At 43.5% G+C, this 17,298-nt stretch overlaps 1 protein-coding gene across 1 annotated transcript in view; it reads left to right on the top strand.

Moving 5' to 3' along the window:
- The window catches only part of LOC119434090 (prolyl 3-hydroxylase 2), a 33,892-nt gene extending 18,410 nt beyond the window's left edge, over positions 1 to 15,482 (top strand). Inside the window, exons 10-12 of the mRNA XM_037701403.2 lie at positions 4,993 to 5,110; positions 8,090 to 8,162; positions 8,832 to 15,482. Of these exons, the coding sequence (XP_037557331.1) occupies positions 4,993 to 5,110; positions 8,090 to 8,162; positions 8,832 to 9,155 (515 nt within the window). The 3' untranslated portion in view covers positions 9,156 to 15,482. The remainder of the gene's footprint in view (positions 1 to 4,992; positions 5,111 to 8,089; positions 8,163 to 8,831) is intronic.
- The last annotated feature ends 1,816 nt before the right edge of the window (positions 15,483 to 17,298 follow it).

Raw genomic sequence — 17,298 nt, 5'->3', positions numbered from 1 at the left:
CACGTTTGCACATGTCGAGGTTTTCTTGGCACGTTTCAATGCGGCGTGACATTTGGTTGTCAGTGAGCACTTTTGGAACCATTTTTGCACACACCTTCCGCATGCCGATATCGTTTGTAACGATTTCATGAACTTGAGTTTTCGGAATGTTTAACATGTCGGGCCATTAAACGAACACTTAATTGTCGGTCTAAGTTCAACAGTTCCCTCACTCGCATCACATTGTCAGCTGTGGTGGTCGTGGATGGCCGTCCAGTGCGGTCCTCATTGTCGACCTCTTCCCGGCTTTCGAAAAAGGCCTTGTGCCACCGAAACACTTGCCGATCTGACAGGGCATGTTCTTTGTAAGCAATCTTAATCATAGTTCCGCAGCAGTCTTGCCAAGTTTCACGCAAAACTTGATCTTTGTTCGAACGAGTGCTGCATTTTCACTTGCACAAGAATAAAGAACAACTCTCACGGACATCCTACACTCTCCGATGCTCGGAGCACACTGAGCGACGGAGCACTGCTTAGCTGGGTTCCCCCACTACCAGTTTCAACCGGTTAGACATTGTTCCAACATACAGTCGCGTCACAATAAATTCACTGACATTACTTTCAGGACAGACCCTGTATGATGCTTGTGGAGGGGAGAACGATGATTACAGGTGTATGCACAGAATAGTATGACACGTGTAAAGCAACATTTAGGTATGCTTTACCTCTTGTGTCACAGTGGGACGTAGCCATGCTAGAGGATTGGCCACGAACGGGTACACACACACAAACATTGGCGCATACCGAATGGATAAGTAGAAAAGAAAATCAATCAAGGAATCCGTGAAATATAAGTCTCTATTCTATTAACAAATTGGTGTTTTTGGAGGCATCTGTGAGGCCGGCATTAAATGTGCAGGTTTCTATTGGAATTGTAGTGGAACGAGCCAATTCTGGAGGATTGGGCAAGAATGCATGCACACATAGTGTCCAATACTGAGTGGCTAAATCGAAAAAAAAAAAGTAAATCCAGGAATCCGTTGAATATAATTCATCATTCTATTAACATATCGATATGCTTTAGAGATGCCTGTGAGCTGACGTTACGTGGTTGGGTTTTATATAGGAAGGTAATATAATAAATATTATAATTATTATCGGCACACTTGGTCAGCTTATAAGGGTTGTATAACCACCTCATAGGTGGTTTCATATAACCTTTGCGTATATATCCACAAATATATTCGTCAAGATAGCGACCAACCCAACAGCAGCCAGGCAGCCATGTGAAACCCGGGAAAGTAGACAACGAAAGTTTAAATCAGGTAGGAGCCGAATCCACATTTCCTACGCAATGCATGCGGAGCTTTACCGATTAAGCTACCACAGTGGTCATCCTCCCATCCATATTCTTGGGTATTTGCATAGGGAGAGAGGAGAGGAGAATGAAAAGACAGGGAGGTCAGCCACATGTGTATCTGGTTTGCTACCCCACACGGGGGCTAGGGGGGGGGGGGGGTACTTGTGTATGTGTGCAAGGTTAGCCGTGGGAGTGTGAGCCAGTGCCGCTCATCGCCAAGGTGGTGGATCTGGAACATCCTTTTAACTGCAGGCGTCACACAGTACGCGAGCTTAGGAGCATGCAACTGGCCAGTAAACCCTAGTATCAGCTGTGCTTACGACTGGGCTTTGGGATCAGCTGTACTTAAGTCCCAGCCATGTGTTGAAAGCGAGCACTGTGTGTCTGTTGTTCCTTCTTGTGTCCGTGTCCCCACGAAGAGCTACATTTCATCCAAACTTAACGTGACTGACCAACAAGCCCACATTGCCACCCTCATCAAGCATGAAGTAACGGGCTCAATTACCAGCCGTGGTGGCTGCATGCGAAAGCACTTGTGTACCTAGGTTTGGGTGCAAGATAAATAACCCCAGGTTGAATGAATTTCAACCCCAGGTGGTTAAAATTTATTCTAATCCGAAGCCCCACCCCTTACTATGGCATCCATCATAACCCAGGTGCGTTGCTTTGACAAACCACCATCAGAACAAACATACAGTGTAGACCGCTTACCCTATTTACACGATTGTAAGTCGACTGGAATCTAGGTCGACCCCCCCAAAATTGCATGTCTCAAAAAAAAAAAAAATGGGGGGGGGGGGGGGGGGAGAAAAACCACGCGAGTGCATTTCACACAAGGGAAATTTATTGATGGGGTTGCTAAGACTACTTATCGTCACTAGAGTTGACCTCACTGGTACTGCTGCCGTCATAGCTGCTGCGGTCCCAACAGCACGTCGTCATCAAAAGTGAGTCCACACTTCGCGAACGACCGCACCACGACATCGCGCGGTACAGCCCCCCACGCAGAGAGGGCCCACCCGCATGCAGTAGCCAGAGAGGCCAAATTTTCTCGCGCTGAAGCCGCCACTACCACACCAGACGTTCACTGACTCCAGACTTGCGTCCCCCTGCACTGTTGTTAGTTTCCTCAACATGGAGGATAGCAGCCCGTTTGAACGCTGCTGAGAACTAGCGCCGAAAGTTCTTGGCACTCATGACAGGCGCGACGATTCAGCACGACAGCAGAAGTGACAGATGTGCGCGGCCGTCAAAAACAATCGTATCTCAAAGAAAAGCTCTTCCGCCAACTACCAATACCCCCCAAATGGCGGCTCTTCCGCCATCTACCAATACCCCCTAAACGGCGGCTCTTCCATGATCGATGCTCCCACAAGAGCCGTGCGCTCGTGGTGCGCGCAATCAAAATGTATGCAATACAGTAAATTATTACGCTACGCTTCTACCGTAACCATAAAAACGTAGGTGCAAAGTTGTAACCATGCCGTAGCGCCCCTGATTTCTCGTTTCTCTTGCCGCTACTAGTGGTACACGGTTCGGTTTCGATTCTAAGTCGACCCCCCAACATTGGATTGCCAAATTTGAAAAATGGGTCGACCTACAATCATGTAAATACGGTATAACGTAAGTCGGCGGAGTCGTGAATATCTGCACTATAAGTGGTACCGCACTATAACCAAAACAACGATTTTCAAGCCCTGCACGTATGCAAAACATGTAGACCAAGCAGCCGCCCGTATCCGAGAATCGAAGCGTGCGACTGGGGTTTTGCATCCGTTTATATTTACAAACATTGAAAGGTTAATGTCCAAGTACCCACGATCTTCGCATGAAGCAGACAAAGTAATAATTTTTGTTAAATGTCTCGGTTTCACCTGAAAGGCGAAGCATCAATTGCGATAGCAAATTAGTAGGGAGCTATAAGAGTTGGGATAGTAGTTTTATCGGCTGCATAAACTTGACACATTCACTTACTAACTGAATTAACAAGGATGGTGTCAACGCGCACAAGCAAACATGATTAGACTCGATGACCGCAGACAACCACTGTCAAAACGTGGGCGTGGGGAAACGCGGCCGCCGCAGCGAGCGAAGCTTGTTCGTGCGGTCTATCGCTTCAACGGAAACTGAGTAGCATAAGCACAGCGCATGCAAAGGTCAGAGCCGTGTGAAGATCGCTAAGATACGGTGCGCGCGACAACGCCGACAGCCGGCACAGGCGCGAACGCATTTGTTGGCAGAGGAGAAGCTGCCCCCCCTTACCCTCCCACTCTCCCGTGCTGCCTTCCCACTTTGCTCCTTTCGCGTGGGAGATTGCGTCACCAGTTCCCCTGCGCCCGGTTGCAAGATACGAATTTGGTGCCACAGCACAGCGTACCCCCCCCCCCCCCCCCTTCCCTTCCCTTCCTCCCATACCCCCAAGGCCTTTTGCGCGATGGAAGTCGCGTTTGCTCTCCACTGTGCGTTCACTCTCCGTGAAGGCGCGCGTCCCCCGCGCGCTTTCATTCCCACATACGACGCGCAGCGACGATTTTATCGCCCTTGGATTCATGCTCCACGTCTCTTGCTCCTCCTCCGCATCGCCCTTGTTGATCTCCTCTCCCATCGGTGGGCGCACCTCGTTGAGAAGCGTGCTCACTACCACCCTTGTCGGCGAGATTTTCCCGCAGAAGCCGCATTATAACCGGTATTTCGTCTCACGTGGCTGCGCTGTAAGTGGTATGCGTATACATGAAGTGCTATGGGAAAATTAACGGCAGTCTGAAAAGACCGTACTATATACGGTCCTGCACTATAAGCGGTTACGTTATAAGTGGTCTATACTGTATTAGAATACCTACCTCACAAGTCTTCTTAGCGGAGTCAACACTCATTGTGCTGCCCTACCATCGGGCTTTACACACTTGGCACGTTCACCGTCAGCATTGTGTTTACAACAACCTGAAGTGAACCGTTCCGTCCCAGGAATAAGAAAGATGACTGACTTGCCTACCTTGGCCTTGAAGCAAGCAACTCTGGATTATTTATATGCTTTCGACTTGACCAAGTCCATATATATACAGATGGCTCTTCCACTCAGACCAGCTCCACCAGTGCAGTGGTACAAAATTTCTCATGCCACAACATCAACCGGTTTTAGAGCTTGTTGCCCTCCGAGACGCGTTGAGTATATTGACCATGAACTGGCTAATCGGTGGGCAATATTCTGCGGCTCAAAGGCGGCCCTACATTCTCTTTTGTCAGTTCTTCATCGTGGGTCCTGAGAACAACTTGTGTCTGAGGTACAAGAAACGCACCATCATGTGATCCCGAAAGGATACAACATCGAGTTTAAGTGATGCCGGGTGATTGCGGTAACTCCGGCACCGACCTCGCCAACAAAGCTGCTAGAAAAGCACATGAAGGAACAAACATTGTTTCTGTACCTTTATCGAGGACAGATGCAGCCCAACACTTAAGCAAGCTCATGCACGACATGGCATTGGAGACCAGGTTTTTATTCTTCCTATATCAAAAATATAGGTGGTCTCTTCCTCCTATATTTGGTGACTAAGAGGCACCAGATGACATAATAAATTTGAAAAACCGCAAATAATGGGCATTATAGAGCTGAGCTTTGACTGTTTCGTGTCACCCACATTCTGTGTCTGCAGGTGCTTCCAGGAGACCCGAAAGTGATATGAGCCACTCAATTCATGCGGACAACTGTATCCTCCAGAAAAGCGGGAGATGCCTTAAACAGCTGCCAGCGTACATCTGGAGAGACTTCAGGTACAGCATTGGGATGCATGCTGAAATCCTTTCGGTGGAAGCGATGGTGGTGACTTGAGCCATATCCTCCACAGAACTCACAGAGCTGAGCACATTAGCAAACCCACAATGGTGACTTGAAGCTGTGGTGTTCTATTGCTAACCAGGAGGTCATGGGTGTTTGATTCACTGCTATGGTGGTTCCATTCTTACAGGCACAAAATGTAAATATGCTCGCATACTTGCATACTGTAAATATGCTCGCATACTTGCATACTGTAAATATGCTCGCATACATTAAATGACCCCAGATGGCCAAAATTAATCCAGAGGTTACGACTATGGCAATACTTGTAGCCTAGGTTTTGCTTTATGATATGAAAATCGATTGATCAATCATTGAGTCTATCAATGCACATAACCTTACAAAGTCATGTAATACATAGTTACTTGTGTTCTATGAAAAAAAAATCAAACGAAAAAAATTTGTTCGACCAGTATATTTTTATCTTATCCTTTACCCATGTACAAGCTATGTACTAATAATTTGGTCAAATGACCTGAGCTACTTTTCTCCAAGGAAAGCTCTAAGCCTAGCTTAGTCATGGCAAGCTGTAGACATAGCCATAGACTGCGACTATTTCTTACCAGCCAGCATTATCTGACTGATCCAATAAGAGCTCATATGTCAGTTTGTAAAGTGTCCAAAGTCTGTTCACATTTTCTGCCATCTGTCTCTTTACTCACTAAAATGAGGGAAGTGGGCGTGTCAGCGCAAATTTAAGATAAAACTCGGATAGTTGTCACACTTCCCGTGTAATATTGCACGGTTTTTAAAAATAATCTTTTGTTCTTGTTTGATAATGAATATGTGTATAATGAATAATTGGCATAAACTGATTACAAAATATGCCCGACTGTGTCAGTATTCAGGCTATACAAAATGAGTCTTATGTCTTGTAGTTTATTAAGGTGAAGCTTTCTTTGTGAGCCTCTGCATGCATTTGTTAACCATGACTGCTGCTGACTTGCGAAATATCTCGCACACAGAAAATAGAAGGGAAAAAAAATCGACGCAGCTTCACTGACTTAATGTTGCGAAGACTGACGAAACAGCGGAGCTGGTGTATTCAACTTGGGTTTTACTTTCCAATTTACCGTTGCCGCAATGCCGCCACCCTCACTCGGAACTCGGGGTCTTCGGATTTACGGCATTGCTTACCGTCGGCTTCCCTTGCTCGGAACTCTGGGTTAGGACGTCGTCATTGGGCCCATGCTCGAGCAGCTTCCCGTTGTCTTTCTTGCTGCGCCACTTCTTCTTCCAGAGACAGTTGCCTCATCCTCGCCGTACACGTCGCCGAACGTCGGAATGCTCTGTGCCGACAGTGCACGCTATTGTACTGCTCGGTAGACCCCCCCCCGCTATCTCTTCCCGGGAAGTGTCACGCCGCCGCTACGCCGCCATCTCTCTCTAATTGGCTCTGCTCACCTGTTGCTCGGTGCGCGCTCTCCCTTTCTCATCCTCGCCACTCTCCGGCCACCTGTGGCTGGCGCGCCCTTTGCAAAACTGATCAAAGCTCGGCACGGTTCAGGCTTGGCCTTAAACAGCTCCGCTGTTCAAATTACGTGTTAGACGGTGGAATTGAACCTCGGTCTCCCAGAACACCAGCTTGATGCTATAACCATTAGACCGCCTATCGCATACATGCATCTCTCATGCCAACACCGACTAGTTTTTTGAGACGCACATGCTCTCGCGCACGAGCTTTGTGACATCCGAAGATTTAGACGCAGTGGTTGGTGGTGGTGCTGTGTTGCATTTCTCCATTGCCTTGGCTGACGGTTAAGGGGTGCATGCATCGCTTCATCATTCTGGCTCTCCAAAGCTTTGCTTACACTGATACCCACAGTGTGTGGTATCTGTATGATTTTCTAAGTTATTTCGACTAGTATAGTGTGTTTGTTATAAGGGGCTGTAAGTGTTGTCATGTGGACAGTAAAAGTGGCTGTTGGGAATTTATTGCTCTGCACTGCTGAGGCTATTGCTGGCTACTGTGGGCATGCTTCAACGATGGCGGGAGATAAAAGCACCATTGGCATTTGGTGTTGGAAATAAGACGACTCTAGCACTAAATGCAGAGTCAAGTGCTGTGCAGCTTTGGTTAAAAGCTGACACTTGGCACTTTTTGTGAATTGGTTAGAATGATTTGTTAAAACTGATCATCAGCAGCTCCCACCGTATGAGTTGAGACACTGCACGAATTGTTCTGCTAGTTTATGAACATGAGACTGTAAGTTGGATGGCAGGGAAGTTGTTTGCATGTTATCTGTAGAGCACAAAATGTGAAAATTTGTCTGATAGTGCGTAAGTTAAAAAAATATCAACACAGGATTTACTTTGCAGCATTCCTTAATTTTACTGGTTGGCATGGAACATTGAAAAAATCTTGTTTCACAAGAAATTGTTTGGTGCTATATTCGGGTGCAACTTAAGAAGGCAGGAGAGGCCCTGCCCAGATGACCGAAGTGCGGCAGTCGATTGCCTCCGCAACTAAAGAAATGGTCCCGCTGACACGGTTCGGCCCAGTTCGAAGCGCGGGCTGCCAGGTTCTCCGTCGGCAGGGTCATCGGCCGTCCCACTCATGACGTCAGTCTGGAATGCGCCCCATTGGTGGAGGCTCGTGCGCATCCTCCTTTGAGGGGCAAATGCCGCTGCCTTCTAAAGTTGTGCCCGACCATAAATATTCTGAAGCACCACTGCAGACACTGCTTGTGGACTTGAAATCATGTCACCCGAAGGTTGCACATAACTTAAGCGTCAGTCTGTGCTTCACTGTAACGGCGTTAATATGGTCAGTTGTTGTGCAGACATACAAATTAGTAAACTTTCTATCTTGAGTTGTCTATGCCGTAACCTCTAAGCTTGCTGTCTCAGAATTCTCAGAGCATAATTCTCATGCCGTAATGTCATGAAAACTTCTTTTTTATCTTGTACTTCAGCTCTGTGTTGTACCTGAATGACGACTTTTTGGGTGGTGAGTTTGTGTTCGCCAGCCAAAAGACCAGCATAGAGGTAAGCATTCTTCGTGACTACCATGTATTAGAGGCTCTGTAGCTGTGTTGCTCTGTAGGAAAATTCAACAAAGTTAGCCAAACTGCTGTTTCATTCACATTCAAATGCAAATCATGTTGATACTGTGTCATTGTTTTTCTGTTTTCAGTCTTTGATTAATAGTACTTGCACACTTATACGTAGGATATCAGACATCATTGGGAACTGGTTCCTGGCTCCATATTTTCGCAGTGGTGTTGTCAATCCTGTTCCACGCTTGCACCATTTGCTGGCTTGCAAAAGCTTTGTCGTCTGTGCAAGTGCTAAGCACTTGTGATGTTTTGACGTGGTGGTCTTGCATGTATAACCCTTTTACAATTATCAGGGCAGTGCTAGCTATCACTTCCAAGGCTAGGTAAGCTGTCTGTGTAGATAAGTATCCAGAGAAGTGGAGAAGTGGAATTTTCTTTTCGTTCTATTTTATTTCCTTTTCTTTCCTTTTATTATGAATACAAAATTAATTGCAAATTTAACCTCACTGGAGTTAAATGAGAGCTTAATTAACTAAAGAGCATTTTATTATATGCCTTTCTTGGTTGGGACATCTGTTGGCTTTGCGTAATGATATTACTTGTGTGAAATTTAGCCCTTTGATTCCTCTGGTTCATCTCACTCACTATGTGTGCACAGGCCTCTGTGAAACCAAAGTGTGGCCGTGCTGTGGCCTTCTCAGCGGGTGCGGAAAATCTCCATGGTGTGCTTCCAGTGGAAGATGGGCGGCGTTGCGCACTTGCCACATGGTACACCTTTGACCCCAAGTATCGTGAAAGGGAGCGAGATTTTGCATACAACATCATCAGCCAACACCGCTCGTCAGGACGTCGTGAGAACCTGACATCAAAGCTGTCTAGAGAGAAGGGTCAGCCAGTGTTAGCTCCACTGCGTGACCATTCTGTCCAAGACACTGTGTTGCAGAAACGTGGCATCAAGGACCACCACATGGACGAACTATGATGCAAAATTGGGCAGAATCTTGCTGGTTTGCTTCAAGATGCATTATAGACCGAAAAGAGGCATTTAGGTGGGCTGCAATTGACATCATGAAGTGCAGGCTTAATGTTCGAATGTGACTTGCCTGCTTATACAATAAGGGCAGCCCTTTCACGCAAGCTCTAAAGCACTTCTGGATGTACCATACACACTGTGCGTACAATCGAACTTCAATATAACAGAGTCATATTCAGGGCAAAGCTTTATTCATTATGGTTGACATAGGTTACTAACTGAACGAACAAAAATCGATGCTAACAATCTGGATTTCGGTTCATGCGACAGGATTACACAGACCAAGCACGGTCTAGCCAAGCTTGTGCCTGATATGAGCTCTATATGGTTTTCATTGGTGGTGCCAGTTATTAAAGCATGTAAATTTTATGTATAATGACCTAAGTATGCTCAGGAGCATACTTAAAGCTACTTTTTACGTGAGTTTTGGTTTCTTGTTGCTGTCTTGTGTAGCATTCTTGAGACACGTCCAAGCAAAAATACTAGATTGGATACTACATTTTAAATTTCATTATAGCAGTAGAACGCTCATTGGAATTAAGTATGGCTAACCATGATTTCGATTTACTTCATTATATCTGATAATTCGTAATGCTCGTGTTCATTTTTTCAAGGTTCAATTTATTGAGCTCATTTGCTAGGTTGAAGAAATCTCATGGGGGAGGGGGGGGGGAACGCCCATCCACTTGACTTTAGCAGGATGGCGGAAACAAAGCTATTTCATTACCCTTGAAAAGTCATTTAAAAAGAAAAAAAAAGAAGCCCTTATGGGCTTAACTGCTTTTCTGGGGCAGTTGATCTGAGCTAGTAGATGTACATTACAAAGAATTTGTCTCACTCTCTTGTTTGCATGTTCTAATGTTAACCTTCAGTTGCAGTTTGGTTTTAGCATATTTCAATACAGTGCAGTGCCATGATAAATTTTAAGTTTGCTTTAATGAAAGATTTCTTTTAAATCAGTCCGGATTTCATGGATATTTATATGTGGCAGACATCTCCAGATAACATTAAGGCAATAGTAGTTGAGTGCTGTAACCGTAATCTTTAATTCTGCTATCGTGCAAATTTGCTGGCTGCCCTACACTACATAGAAGCTATTTTTGGCGGATGAAAATGGTCACACATATGAGGTAATCCATGAGTATTTGAAAAAGTAAGAATTTATAATAATTCGTAATATATAGACCTGTCGTGATATGGGTGGTTTCCACAGAAATGTGCAGAAAGGCAGGATTTGTTAATAAATAAATTTATCACCAGAGTGTAGTTTACATTTGTTGCTGACAGGTGGCAATTGTCAGTTGGGCCACAACTACTCCACGTCCTGCTGACAAATGAAACTACTGTAGCTACAAAATATCCTGTTATTTAAAAGAATACCATGTTTTTCTGTGCATTTCTATGAAAACTACATGTTGCTATGGTCTGCATATTTAGATTATAAATATTTTACCTTTTTTGTCATTTTTGGATCACCCTGTACATATCTGATTTTGTGCAGGTATGTAAACATGGTGCCACCTAGCAGATGTTTGTGATAACAGCTTGCCGTTTTCGAGGTAACGGTAACCATTGCCTCAAAAGCAGGTGGTCTGTAGTGGCATGTGTAGAGCTGTAGCTGACATTTTATGTATATTTTTGTAGTCAGTCTTATCACACACAGTAACTTGACAAACAAAAATGACAACAAGCTTTTTTTTGGTATGTTTTCCTTTGTGATTGCTGCGGACAAGCATTTGATATATTGTCAAACATAGATACTCCTATTCTGCATTTTCAAGTGCTCTATTGTAATTTCATGTTACGGTTACTGGCTAGCATGTAGAGAACATAACATGCAGTTTGACCAAAGTTCACTTCCTTGGGAGTTGCGTAAGTTATTGATTTTCTAATATATACATTTACTATTAGATGTATGGCGATGAAGATTGTTTTGTGCCAATAGAACGTTAAAATATGTATTCCAGTTATATTAGCCAGCCATGTGTGAGCACTGTGCACAAGATTTTGATGCTGCTAAATGCATGAGTACAAAATTTGACTCAGTCTTTTCATATTGGTAGACTGCAGTAACAATAAGGCGGTGGTAGCTAGTTTTTCCGCCATTGTGATACTATTGTCTAAATCGTAATTACCAGCTCAGGTTTTTGACCTAATATAGCTCTTTACGCACAAAATTTATGTAACAATTTTATTTGCTTTCCATTTCAAAGTGACTTGGAAGTGTGCATCGAGAACAGCACAACAGGAAACGGACCAGTGTTAGGCTTTTTTTATTGGGTTCACATGTGACATCGAAGGATAGCTTCTGAATCGTAATTTTCTCACCCATAACATGCCCTTGCATATTTACTCACGCCATCAGCCACAATACCCACAGAAAGGAAAACAAACAGCAGAATCGGGGCATATAACCAATGCAAATTGCATACAATGCTAAAATGTATAGAGAACAACTCTGCACGGTTATCGATGCAGAGCAAAGCTCCAGGACGAATTTTTTTTTATTACATGTATCTCACCGATTCCACTTCAGTTCAAATATGAAGGGCTTGTATGTTGCTCTCTTATTAATACTATATTCTCCATTGTCCTTTAGAGAAACGTGCCTTCTGTGCCGAATGAGTCGCTTTTTTTCAGGAAGAGTGCAGAAATATTCTTGATTCCATATAATAACTACTGTTTCCAGTGAACCTGTCACACACCATGCGTTTACCCACTGTAGTGACTCTGGTGTTCAGCATCTGAGCTAGATGTTGCAGGTTTGAGTCCCTGCCATGGCAGCTGCATTTGGATGGGGGCTGAACACAAGAACATCTGTCTACTTAGATTTAAGTGCATGTCAAAGGAACCACACGTGGTTGAAATGAATCTGGAACTCCCTACCATGATGGCCCTCACAGCGCTTGCATTGTTATATTCGAGACATTTAGGCCTAACTGGAACAAAATTTCACTTTGACTAAATTGGTTATAAAGGAGTAGTGCATACTACTGCAGTAATCTAGACAAAGCCATGAGGCTGGTAATTGCATAATTTTCTTATTAGAGGTGCTCTAAAGAGCACCTAAGCAGAGGACACTGATCGCCTGGTGGTTAGCGGCTAAGACGCAAGTCCCAGGAACTCGCTTCCGAATTGTTTCAGCGCATCATGTTTTCACAAGCTCCTGTGTGGGCTGCTTAATTTCTGAAGGATGAGTGGTAATGGTGGTGTACTTTTTGTCCTTCAGTTTTGGTATCAGAAACGGCTGCATTTTGCAAGCTTTTCGGGAGGCTAATTTCCACTCATATTTCAAACATAACATTTTGTGTCAGTGGTTTCTCCATGTCTACACTAACTTAAACTAGGATTTTTAAAAAAGGCTGCCTGAAATTTCGTTGCAGTTACCCTTTAAACCCCATAGTTTGATCATTCGATTTCGTACCATGCACCTTTGGCACAAGAAATTAAACTTGGAAGCATTGCTTAAAAAAAAAAAATTACATTTCTTGTCGTAGCTATGTTGGCGGCGCAGAATTCAAATGTGCACTCTTTGCCCTTATGCATAAACAATGCTTGTTTCCAGGCCTTGTGCTCAAACTCAGCTTCCTTCACTGATCCTGCATCACTGGTGGATTAAAAGGGGGGAGGTGGGGTTTCGACCTGGGACATTGTGCTGCAGCAGAATGCCATAGGTATTCATCCACTGCAGCGGACTGGCGTTTTGTATACTGACAGTCAGATGAAATATAGGAAGTTGCAGTGTGGTGAGGTATCCACGATTAGCGCAGCAACAACTTAAACATCTTATTAGCAGCTGGTGTACAGGTTCGAAGTGCCTATCATTAATTTACATTAAAAAATTTCTTGTACAGGTTTGAGGGCATAAGTAGACCATGTTTTGATAGAGGCTCTGACACAAATATTTATAACACATTGCAGAGTCTCTCAGGGCTTCTTTCAGGTGAAATCTTACATACCGTTTTTTTCCCTATGGTTGTATCAAATATGGGAATACTAAAGCGTGTTGTGTCATTGAGCAGAATAAGGGCGGAAAGAAAGGATGGGGACAGGACAGTTTTTTGGATATGGTGGTAACAGGAAAAGCATCTATTCGTATATTTTCTAACATCTAGTCAGGATTCAAGGGATCAGCACTCCTCTTTATTTGAGGCTGCGGACTTGGGATGCGACAAAAAAATAAGATAGTTTATGAAAAACTTTTAAAACCGGAGAAGTTATGTAGTGGTTGGTGGGTGGAGAGACTGTGTGATCGTGTTGCTAGTCGGGAGATTAACTTGTTCACATGTTTGTCAAGGCCTTGTTTTTTCTTGCAGCACAAGCTTTCGTCCGGGAAGCCTAATTGTAACGGTGACAGATTGCATTTGCAGGAATATGACCTGACCTTGAGTATAGTGCTAGGGTCTGCTTTCTAGCGGCTGCAAAGTAGGAGGAAAAACGTGCATTATTCCAATGCTGCGATGTGAAGTCGCCCTTCTGCCTGCCGTTGCATCATGCTGCACAGCTTTGCATTTATGGTGTGCAGGGAAGTCAACTTACATGTATATCTCTGGAGTTTTTATGGTTGACTTCCTTGCATTACCCAGGCGACAGGTGGTAAAGCGTAGTACCAAGAGGTAATTTTTTTTTAATGTTTTATTTCTAGGACGGCAAAGTGAGCCTTCATAATACGCTGGGAATTAGAGGAAAAGGGGAGCGTCGAGTTCATGTAAATACGTGTTTTTTTTTTTCTTTAGTACAATTGCCCCTCGATTTTGCTGCAGGGCATTTGTGTGCTTACAAATTCTACAGTTCTCTTCTATTGTCAATGGCTGTGCTACATAACAAAGCCTCGTTGTTCACTAATCTATTGCGCTACTGAAAGACAACGAAATGGCTTTGTGTTAATTAGAGAAAATGTGCTCATTTTTTAGTGACTCGTATGAACCAATGCTGTTTGTATATGTATCTGTGTTTGTACATTTCACTTTGTGGTGATAAATTTACAATGCTTGTTGTGTACAGTTTTGCTTATTTGTATATTTCATGACACTTATTTTGTCTGAAGTGTATGTACCTAGGTAGGCACATAGTGTGTGTGTTATGAGCATATTTATTCTTGATGAACACTGCCATGCTTCAAATATACTGTGCACAAATTTAAGTCAGAATCCAGTGTATTTCAGTATTGCATAATGCCGATGTAGTTTAGTGTAACAGTTCCAAGCGTTCAATCGCTGTTAAGCCAGTGTATATAGTAACTGAATTATTCATTCTAGTTGATTGCATTCAGTAGTCCTCATGGACTGCCGTACACTATGCAGGCAGACAGTCACTTTTGTTTGTTCTTAAAAATGTTGCATTATTTAATTTTTGAAAAGGGAGATCAGATGGCACATTACATACAAACATACAGCTGTCAAACCTGTGGATAATATCAATTCTTTCTGAAATCTGTAAGCAATCACACAGTAAGAATATGTGACACACTACTTGTGGAGGGAAAGTTTGAAGCATTTGCTATTACAGCGATTAGCATATCTATTGCATGTTTAACGAGTGCCTCTCATCTCTTCTCACTCACCCTGTTGCCTATATCACACTGAATAGGCTAACGAAGCACGTAACTGCTCCCATCTGTTTCTGCTCTAAATTATCTTGATTGGTGCTCTTGGAATGGGAACAAAACATCTTGTGAGGTGACCCCAACGGGAAGCTGAGTGCTCACCAGAGAACATTTCAGCCTCACGAATTCACTTGTGCAGTAAGACTGCTAACAACATTCTGCAGAGGCTTGGCCTTATTTGAATTTTTGCCGCATTTCGATGGGGGCGAAATGCGAAAACACCCGTTTTCGGTGCACGTTAGGTGCATTTAGGTGCACGTTAAAGAACCCCAGGTGGTCCAAATTTCCGGAGTCCCCCACTACTGCGTGCCTCATAATCAGATTTGGCACGTAAGACCCCATAATTTAATTTTTTTATTTGAATTTTTGAAGGCACTCTAACCTACTTGCATGTAATTCAAATTATTTTTCCTTGTCTTGCTCTTGTTGATTTAATGCAAGTCAGCAAGCAGACATTGTTACAATGCGAGTGTCAGCTGTTAAATAAAAAAAAAATATCCAGGTGTGCCTACATTTGTAATATTTTATGTGTTGCACTGTGTTTCCTCACTGTACTAACGTACTTTGTCAGTCCATTAAAAAACGATGAATACTTAGTTCAGCGAGCAAAGTGTAGAAATCCTTATGGTACTGAGTGCGACATTACGTCCAAAGAGAGAGAGAGAAGAAAACCCTAGCAAGAATTCTAATACAAAAACTAATAGCCTAATAGGTTATTGACAGTAATACAGTCTATTAGGTCTATTAGTGTATTAGTCTAATAGGCCTATTAGTCTAGTAGGTCTATTAATGTATTTGTCTATTAGTGTTAGTCTAATAGGTCTATTGCTGTGAAAGAAAATGTTGCAATGCACCAGATAACGAAAAACAGGTAAAATTGCTAGAACCATTTATTAGCACAGCATGTCTTTTTACAGATTCCTCTGTCGAGATCTTCGTCAGCTCAGCAATCTTGATTGAGAGCTTTTCGTTGACTTCGACCAGAGGACATCCTTTTGAGGAAGTGGTTAAAAAAACCTGGGCACAAAAATACACACATATAGAAACAGTTGAAAGCAGGGGTGCTAGTTCTACCACTAAATGTTTAAGCAGGCAATATTTGCTGCCAAATTAGAATAATGTGGCTCCGCAATATTTTAGGACAGTTGATATATGCTAGCTCAAAATGACGCCACCTGACATGACAGGACAATTATAAAGCACACAAAATCAACATAAGATGTGTGTTCTATCGAAACTGTAGACGATATAAGGATCTTGCACAGCGTTGTTGGAAACGGGCATGTTATTGCTGCAACGCACACAGCAATCGGCCCGACGGCACTGTACTTACGTCCACCTTCAGGATAAAAAAAAAGAAGAAAACACTTCATACTGTACTACAGAAGCATAAATAAGAAGCATAATTGCCTCGAAATGGTAAATCGGCGCCGGGGAAAACGCTGCACATCGATGCACGCTGATAGATCCACAAAGCCGCGAAGGACAGGGGGTAAAACAGTTGCCTTGCGTTGTTTTGAAGTATAAACAGCAGCCATAGATAAAACTATCCAAATATACTACTGCACGAATGAGATTGCGCAGGTGCTAACGCCACGGGTTCCTTAAAAACACATCGTTCATTCACTAACACGCACGCCTCGCGCGACGCCTCGCCTTGACATGGCAACCGCCATGGCACACGTGCTGTGCGCAACTACGGCTGACTATGGTCACAGTTTTATGTCCTTTCCCGCCCATCGCGTTCCCTTCTCTGCCATACTGCTCTCTGATGTCAATAAATATTTCGGCCTTTTATATGCGGTAGTCAAGTTAGCAATTTCGGTTAAAAGTGTAACATTTACTTTTTGCGCACTTCAACAGAAAATACTACACTGATGAAACTTCAGCCGCAAACAAATATGGTTGCTGCTATTCCACCGTCGTTCGTAAGCTGACCAGGCACCACGATTCTGCTTTGCAGATTACGGCTGGTAGTTTTTTTTTTTCGTTTTTTTTTTTTTTTCGTGGGGAAGTGTTCGCTGTGCTGTAAAAACTAGCTGTTTCCTCATTGACTCATCGCGACGGGGCTCAGTGAAGCAAAATTGGCAAGGCCATGTAGGCGCGCAAATCGCTTTTGTGTATGTTGCCGAGAGATGGCCAGTTTCACTCGCTTAGTGCGCTGAAACTAATGCAAACGTACGAACGCAGTCTGCTGCACAATTGTACAGCAGAATTTTTAATTATTCAGTGATTACATAGAAACACCTCTGCATGCAAGCAAGCGGTCTGCTAGTCTATTTTTTCATCAACTTTCACCAGCAAACAAGAGCTGCGGAATCCAGCAATACATGTTATTTCAGACCAGCAACAATCTGATAGGACCTATTAGTCTAATAGAGATACTAGTAGACACGCAACACTGTTTGTATAAGACTAAAAAGTCTAATACACAGGGCCTATTGGTCTTATAGGTAAATCAGTACGACTAATAGAAATTTCTATTGG

This window comes from Dermacentor silvarum, chromosome 11 (assembly GCF_013339745.2).
Source record: "Dermacentor silvarum isolate Dsil-2018 chromosome 11, BIME_Dsil_1.4, whole genome shotgun sequence".
Classification (NCBI taxonomy): Eukaryota; Metazoa; Arthropoda; class Arachnida; order Ixodida; family Ixodidae; genus Dermacentor; species Dermacentor silvarum.
The sequence above is the reverse complement of the archived record's forward strand: the minus strand, read 5'-3'. Positions and strand labels throughout refer to the sequence as shown.